The sequence below is a fragment of the Egretta garzetta genome, unplaced genomic scaffold (assembly GCF_000687185.1).
Source record: "Egretta garzetta isolate BGI_Z169 unplaced genomic scaffold, ASM68718v1 scaffold51, whole genome shotgun sequence".
Taxonomy (NCBI): domain Eukaryota; kingdom Metazoa; phylum Chordata; class Aves; order Pelecaniformes; family Ardeidae; genus Egretta; species Egretta garzetta.
In genome coordinates, this window is record NW_009258549.1 from 4,917,149 (window position 1) to 4,925,281 (window position 8,133).

An 8,133-nucleotide genomic window follows, 5' to 3' on the forward strand; every position below is an offset into this window, starting at 1 on the left:
AGTTTGAGAAGTGGAAAAAGGAGATCCTATGCAATGAAAAGGTAAATGTTCCAAAAAAGAAACTCCCTTCACTTTCTTCCTGCCCTTTTCCCCCCGAGAGCCAGTCAGCCTGCTTAGGACTGCAGCGATCCGTGACACTGACACCCATGAAGGTGTCACAGCAGGAGCTCTAAGCAGCTGAGGTGGTTGTGGGGAGCACTTCTCTCTGCCCCTTTCCTGAGCCGTCATTCTCCAGCTGGGGGAGGGGGGGGGGGAAGAGTGAGGGCATGTCCCTGAGACAGTCTGCAGTACAAAGTGGGGCTGAGGTCCTCTCTTCCTTCCTGACTTCCAGAGACACCTCTACCTCTACCACCAGGAACCCTCTCTGGCCCCACACTTGCTACTCCGTGCTGCCACACTGCTGGCAGAGGGAAGTGTGCTGCCCAGCAGGGCCTGGTGCAAGGCTTTGGCACTGGGGAGACTATGAGTGGGACCAGGATGGAGGCATGCAATGTGCACAGTCCTAAGAGGAGCTAAGCAGTGCAGAGCACATGAGCAAGGTCACCAGTTCCAGGCTGGTATGCAGGCATTGCTTATGTTTCACATCATGATACTGGCGTTGCCTGTACTATGGTAGGGCAGGGAAAGGAAGGGTTGTACCATGAAGAAGGGATGGAGGGCAATTCTGGTACTCACGTCATAGATGGGAGGCGGTGGTGGTGGTGGGCTGGCTGAAGGAGGCTGTGTTTCCACCTTCTGTCTCAGGATACTTACCTGGTTCCTTCTAGGGCATAACACCTGCTGAGGACAAGACACCAAATGACACATTTGGAGAAAACACCATCTCCCCAAAGATGAAGTGAACACCAATGTCATGTCAAAGCCAGCTTCTTGCACACCCCCTGAGTGCTTCCACAGCAAAGAGTGCAGGCACTCTCTGCAGAACACAAGCCAGTCTCTCTCCTCACCACAAGTTAAAAAGGGGGAGTTTGATGACTTACACTGGAGCAGTGGAAAGGAGATCTGGGCTCTGTGTGTACAGAGAAACCACTTCCACCACTGTGCTGGTTTTGGCTGGGGTAGGGTTAATTTTCTTCACAGTAGCTCGTATGGGGCTATGGTTTGGATTTGTGCTGGAAACAGGGTTGATAACACAGGGATGTTTTAGTTATTGCTGAACAGGGCTTATACAGAGTCAAGGCCTTTTCTGCTTCTCACACCAGCGAGCAGGCTGGGGATGCACAAGAAGCTGGGAGGGGACACAGCTGGGACAGCTGACCCCAACTGACCAAAGGCAATATCCCACACCATATGATGTCATGCTCAGCATATAAAGCTGGGGGAAGAAGGAAGGGGGGGATGTTTGGAGTTAATGGCGTTTTGTCTTCCCAAGTAACCATTGCGCGTGATGGAGCCCTGCTCTCCTGGAGATGGCTGAACACCCCTGCCTGCCAATGGGAAGGAGTGAATGAAGTCCTTGGTTTGCTTTGCTTGAGTGCGCAGCTTTTGCTTTACCTATTAAACTGTCTTTATCTCAACCCATGAGTTTTCTCACTTTTACTCTTCGGATTCTCTCCCCATCCCACCGGTGGGGAGCAAGCAAGCAGCTGTGTGGGGCTTAGTTGCCGTCTGGGGTTAAACCACGACAACCACTGAAACTTAGCTGGTCGGAGAGTATATTTAACAGCACACAACAGTGCTGTAGGACGGGGAATAAAGCGGGACCTTCTTCAAAGTGCGTGGGGGAATTTCAGAGATGCAAAATGCAGACTCCTGGGATTTAGCTGGGAAGCTTTTGCCAATTTTCAGAGTCTAGAGAAGAGCACCAGACGACCATTAATGATGACATATAGTCAGTGATACACTAATGTGCAAGTCCAGCATGGAGTTGAAGGAAGAAGGTCTCTTCCTCTGAAACGTTTCTTGTATCGGATGAGATCTCCTTGAACACGCTCCATTCATGCACAGATAAGGGTTAGCCCTGCTCAGCAAGCAAGAGAGGAGGCAGAAAAGGCAGAAGGCTTTGCTAAGTATCTCTGTTCTAATTCAGAAAGAAGTGGGATGATTATATTCACATCACATGAAAATGATGAACTGCTTTCCAGACCATTAGTAACTAAGGAGGATGCTAAATAGCTTCTCTTAAAGATAAACATTTTTAAACCAGCAGGTCTGAGCAAGCTGTGGTGAGAAATATGGGCTGCGTTCTGCAGGAGGGCAAACATAATGACTGCACTATCTCTTTGGGCCCCAAGGAGAGCCTGCAGGTCTGAGACTGGCTGGCCCACCTCAAAACCTAGAGATGCCAATCAGCAAGTCGTGACAATGCCTCCCTCCTCATCCCCATGGAGACGCTGTCTAGGCAAGCAGAGATGGAGGCCTGTCTCCAGCCTAGTCACTCTGCCACTTGCACTCCTTCCCCCTCCATCAGACTGCCTGCAAGGTAAGTCTCACGAGATTAGCAGGTCTGCCAACTGCTGCCATTCTGTTTTCAACCTCATGATCTCTGACTGTGTGTGCTGAAGCTTGATGCTCCTTGGAGTCACAGGACTGTACCAGCAGCACAGCCCCCCCATAACAATGCATGCAGGGAGTCTGCTGTCATGGTGGCAGAGAGCAAGTTGAATGAGTAAATATGGGGGATGCTGTACCTAGGAAACAACAATTCCCAAATTACATTCTAAAAGACATCATGCTTTTTAAGGCAGCCTTAAGATCTCTGGAAGAATGAAGAGGATGCTGTTTTGAGCACCTGAGAATGGCAGTACTAGGAGCAGTAGGTTGTCCCCAGACAACAGGGATTCCAGTATCACAGCTCCTGAGCTTTTTCCACAGGGCCCCTGTCTCATCCAGATCTTTCAGACCTCCTTTTGGCTTTTCTTCTCCTGCTCTCTACATCCTTTTTTCCCCACTCCTGGTTTCCCCTTTGCCCTCAGCTACTCATTCCAGCTTCCGCTTCCCTACCTAACTGGTCCCAGCCTGTGCCACTGGTCTGCCCCCTCCTCCAAGCTCCAGTGCTTCCTCACTCCAGATTCCAGTCCCAGTTTCCCTCCCAAGGCTCCTTCTTCCAGGCTTACGGAAGCACTGCTGTTGGAAGGTGCCTCTGGAGATTGCCTAGTCCAATCCTTCTCTGCTCAAAGCATAGCCAGCTAAAGCAGGTTGCTCCTCAGGTCCTTGTCTCCCTCTTTTTTTCCTAGTTAGTTGGGACTTCCACACAGGCTTCCTTAGGATCCTTGTCCTGACCTTTCCCTCTCACTCTGTCTCTTAATGTTTTCCCTGCCAAACACATGCTCGAGGCTCTGGTCCCCATCCCCTCCACACTGCAGATTATTTTCTTCTATGGTGCCCGAGCCATGGCTCAGGAGCACAGTTGCACAGTCTCCTTTGCAATCAGGTCATGCCCTTGCACCACAGTAGCCCCCATTTTGAAAGAGGATTAGTAACAGAGAAAGTCCTGCCCTCCTCCTGCCACCAGAGCTGCAGAGACTTGCCTGGGTGCGCAGGATGTTACCTGTCTGACTGGTACCGTGTGGAAAGGCAGCCTCACAGGGGCTCCTTTAGACAACTGAGCTGCTAAATTGACAAGAGCCACGACTGAGCATGCACAAACTGCAATTTTCCAAAGACCCATCACAAGGCTACATCTCCTTGAATGTTCTCAGGGGCAGAACACTGCTAGTGTGACTTCTTGCCCTGTGTCAGGTTCTTGCTCTAAAGCAGAGCACGCTGGAGTCAAAATGATTACCAGAATTTCTTTAATGGACAAATCAATGACACGTTTTGTCTTTCCTGTAATCTTTTTTCTCAGAAAGACTAAACTTAAAAAAAGAAAATAAACCTGAGGCAGACACCCATCATGGAAAATTTCAGCACGGGAACTTCCAATACAACCAAGTTAGAAGCAAGTGAAATAAATTCCTAGAATGGGTCATGTCAGGTATTGCTTTTTATTTGGTTATAACTTGCCTTTCTTTTCCACAGAAGCAGAGCTGTTGCAGTGATGCTCAATGCAGCAAGAATAGTGGTAAGGGTAATGAGGATTTCCCACCCATAAGAGGTCTCTACGTACCCTGTACCTGTGAGAAAGAAGGCAAAAGATTCACAATGTGAGTGGAAGTTACAATCCTGCTGCATTTTTAACCCTGGAAAGAGCCTTGACAGAGCTAAAATAAAGCAGCAGTGCAGAATATGGTGGCACAGATGCACACGCCCTTCAAAACCTAGTCTGACTGAACAGAGAGCAAGGTGCAGCTGAAGAATCACACAGAAGAGACAGGACATAAGCAGCTGCACTTCATGTAGGTTGGAGGGAGGTGACATAACTATGAGAGCCAAGAAAGGTGGCAGGTAGAGGCTGGCAAAGGTCTTTATCAATAGGGGCAGAAAGACAAGTAGTGGAAAGCACACAGGCCATGCAAACTAGCAGGGTGGGTACTGTAGGCATCCTCTGACCAGTGTAGCAAAGCTCTTTCGTCACAGCTCTTTGCGTTTACACTTTCTAAGAAGTTTTTCATATCCAGCATTCAGTAGTGCAAGTCCAGCCAGTCAGCAGCATGCATACCTTTATCACTTTTCTATGACACTCCTCTTATCATGATCTGAAGCTCTCCCTTGCTTTCCAGTCTGTGCATCACCAGAACAACTGACCCCTTGTCGAACACAGAAAAGGGTGAGGGACTATGGTGAGGCCCTAACCTGTTTGTTAACTCCTAATGGTGAGTGCTTAACCTGTACATCTGATTACAGCGAGCACCCTAAGAACCTTGTGTTTAACCATCTCTGTCACGCTGCTAAAGGCCAAACCGCACTGTGCCCTGGGCACTGACACCTAAAAGCACCCCCTGACCCAGTGCCAGAGCTCCCTGGTTAGACCCTGACTTTATGCCTGCTGTTCCCAGGAGGCTGTGGCAGGGCAGATATAAATTACTACATCTGTGCATTGGGCACAAGTAGCACAGGTCACCTGCATAAAGCACATCCAACTCTGATGACATTAAGTATTGGGCATAAAGCATTATTCCCACCTGACTTTATAGCGTGTTTGGGTAGAGGAAAAGAAGAGCAAAGATCATCTTTTCCTAGCCAGAACCAGCTGAATTTTAACTGCCTGCCCTTCCTTTCTGGTTGTTCACTTACCTCTAGCAAGGACAAACACTCCCTTTCCCTTTTTCTGGATGTCATTCCATGTGACCTCACAGTAGTATGTGCCTGTACAAGAGGTGTCTTCAAGTGGCATGATTCTGTGGTTGTAAGATATGGTAGCAGTCGTATTCTCTTTTCCAGAAGGGATGAATACATTTTCTGACCTCTCAGAGATGGCTGTTTTCCGGCCCAGTGAATTAATCCAGTAATAGGCGATTGAAAATTTGGTGTATTTCGGCATGTAAGGGAAGATGACTTTACAGGGGATGGATATTCCTTCCTTGAGCAGTGCAACCTGGATTGGAGGGGTCTGCTGTACATCAACATTTCCCCCTGTAAGGGTAATAATTGTTAGCAGTCACCTAACATCACTTTAAGTCAGGAGAGGACGGCTGCCCCAAAGACAGGATCACATGATGAAAATAACCGTGCCAGGAAGCACGCCCATAATATGCAGCATTGGCCCTTGTCAGAAATTGAGTGATTCAGAGCATGTGCCCTGTGTGATCTACCACATCTCTTAGGTAATTGCTGTGTGATTTGTGATAGCCTGTTGCATTCACAGGCTTCCCCTTTTCCCTTGTGAGCTCCTCCGTACAATGCCAGCATGCAGACAGGAAATGAAGCAGGAAGTGAACTGATTTTGCAGTGCTGTGAGACTATATTTACAGTGGATGAATAGAAAGCAGTTTTCCAAGACAAATGCTAGCTGGACATCTCCTGAAACTCCCGAGTTACAAACCTTATGCATGGGTATCCTCGTGTGCCCACGTGATGACTGCGCCAGTGAAGGTGCTGTACGCAAGCAGTTGTCATCAGTGTGACTGTGTATTTCTGAAGCATGATTGAGGAAGGAAATTGCATATTCTGCACAGGGGCCAGCACTGGGGCCATGACAAATAAGACACAGCTTAATCACTCCAAACTTTTGCTGCCGTAAATGGGCAGCAAAACTCAAGACTCGATGCTGGATATGGGAACTATCTGCAGAAGACTGCAGATCTTAAGTATCTATACGTGACAGTCTCTTAGGCAGAGAGACGGGAGATCATGCCCTTCATGTGCTTCCTCCTTACACAAACAGGGCTGTTTAAAGCGATCTATCACTGCAATTCAGTAGACAGTGATGTCAGGAGTTACAAGAGAGGGTGAATAAGCACACATGGGGAACCACACCATAGTTCTCTCCCTCTTTTGTTTAATAAAAGATAAAAAAAAGCTAAGAGTGAGCCATGGGCTAGTAATGCACCTGGGGTACAGGACATCTTTGGCTTCCCAGCCAAATCTGGGTTTAACATCAGGCAGTCTCTGGATCTATTTATTTGGCAGCTGACATAACACCACACATCAAGCAACTTAAGAGGAGGTCCGTGCAAACCATTGCTGTCTTTTAAAAAAGGGAACTGGAAACTTACACACAAGTCTTCTCACAAAATGAAGGATTTTTTCAGAGACGTGAAAATAGAAAAGGAAATAAAAGTAGAGAGAGAAAGTAGGGGATGGGCAGGCTTTCCCATTCATGCTTTTGATGGGATTCCCTGGGGTTCTGCATCTATGAACAGGCTCATAACAAGGCATTAAAGCTGTTCCAGAGCACAGCCAGACTTGCTTCCCTGTCACCATGCACTAACGCTGCATCGTAACAGCAGCATCACCTCTGCACAGCGGGACTCGGCATCAGGAAAGGCAACTCAGACTCAGCGCTGCTGAATGCTGAGCACTGAGGAAGCGGGGGGGGCAAGAATGGAGGGAGGGCACAGCCGCTGTCCAGAAAGGACTGTTGGGAAGAAAGATTTGTGAAGGAAAATCCTCTACAGATGACATAGCCAGGGACAATAGCCTGAGAGTAAGGAAGAGCTTGGGTTACATCACTAGAAAAAGGTTCTTAGCTGTAAAAGCAACTGAGATACAGTAGAGTCCTAAGGGACGTGCTCATTTGTTGTGAGCACACAGTCCTGTGTACACTAGATACAATATTATGGGAAGACAGTAACAGAAAATCCTGCAGACACCGCGGGAGTGATAACCCGAGTGGTCTCTTCTGGGCCTTATTTTCTAAAATCATTCATCATTCATCATCCTTCTCCTCATCTCTACCCAGCAGAACACACATGAATATAGTTTCTATACAAGACCTGGCTAAGCACTGCTGTAACAAAACAGAGGAGAGATCCATCTTCTTACAGTATCCCAGGAGCCATTAGCTTGAGAAGAACATGCCAGGGAAAAAGCCAAACCATTTTATTTAGGTTATCTAACCCTTCTCCCATGATCCCCCTTTCTTGAGGATTCTCTCTCTCAGCTTTGAAATGCTTAAAAGACAGAAATAGCAGCAGCGTGCAAATTCCTAGAGGGGATCTCTGGAAATTAGCAAAAGATAGCAGCTGAAAATGCTCTAATACGAACAAACGTGAGAGTAAACAAAAGGAATAAAAAAAAACTGCTTTTTTACCTCCACACTGAAGCAACCAGAGAACCAGGAAGATGACTTTTAGATTAGAGGCCATGATGAGGGTCAAAGGCTGTAAGAAAGCAACCAGATATGAAGATCCGAAAGGCATAAGAGAAGGGGGTTTGTCAGGTATTTCCACACCTGGGCAGCTGGTTGCTCCCCTCCTGTTTGCGCAGGGACAGGCGGGATGGACGCACACTGCTTTTGGCAAGCTGTTCCTGGCAGATGCAGCCTCTTCTGCTTTTTGGTCAGACTCCTCCCCACACCGGGGTTCATTTCTCTGTACTGTTGCGATGGTGTTACACCTACCAGTGGGTGTCCCAAGATTAGACCATAAGCTCTCTAACGCATAGAGCTTTGTCTCCCGATGACCGTAAAATATCACATGCATTTAAAGCAAACTTTGTCATGTTCCATGGTGACCAAAGCCCCATGTTGGCATATGGAAAAAAATGTGCTTTGACTGATGCAGATTAAGGCCATTTGAGGTGAATGTGGTCAAATTCAGTGAAGGATTCAACTGACTCTGGAGTGATGGACAAGCTTAAAAGTGGTACAGT

The 8,133-nt window shown here is 47.7% G+C and overlaps 1 protein-coding gene across 2 annotated transcripts in view; it reads right to left on the reverse strand.

The window, feature by feature from the left end:
- Positions 1-7,790, reverse strand: part of NFAM1 (NFAT activating protein with ITAM motif 1) — a 15,971-nt gene extending 8,181 nt beyond the window's left edge. The window contains exons 1-5 of one of the 2 annotated variants that reach the window (XM_035903285.1): positions 7,715-7,790; positions 7,574-7,643; positions 5,116-5,454; positions 3,946-4,055; positions 676-777 (exon numbers count right to left, since the gene is read on the reverse strand). In XM_035903285.1, the coding sequence (XP_035759178.1) occupies positions 676-777; positions 3,946-4,055; positions 5,116-5,454; positions 7,574-7,628 (606 nt within the window). In that variant the 5' untranslated portion in view covers positions 7,629-7,643; positions 7,715-7,790. Of the gene's footprint in view, positions 1-675; positions 778-3,945; positions 4,056-5,115; positions 5,455-7,573 lie in introns of both variants that reach the window. The other variant, XM_009647878.2, reaches the window with a different exon arrangement.
- Positions 7,791-8,133: the final 343 nt, after the last annotated feature.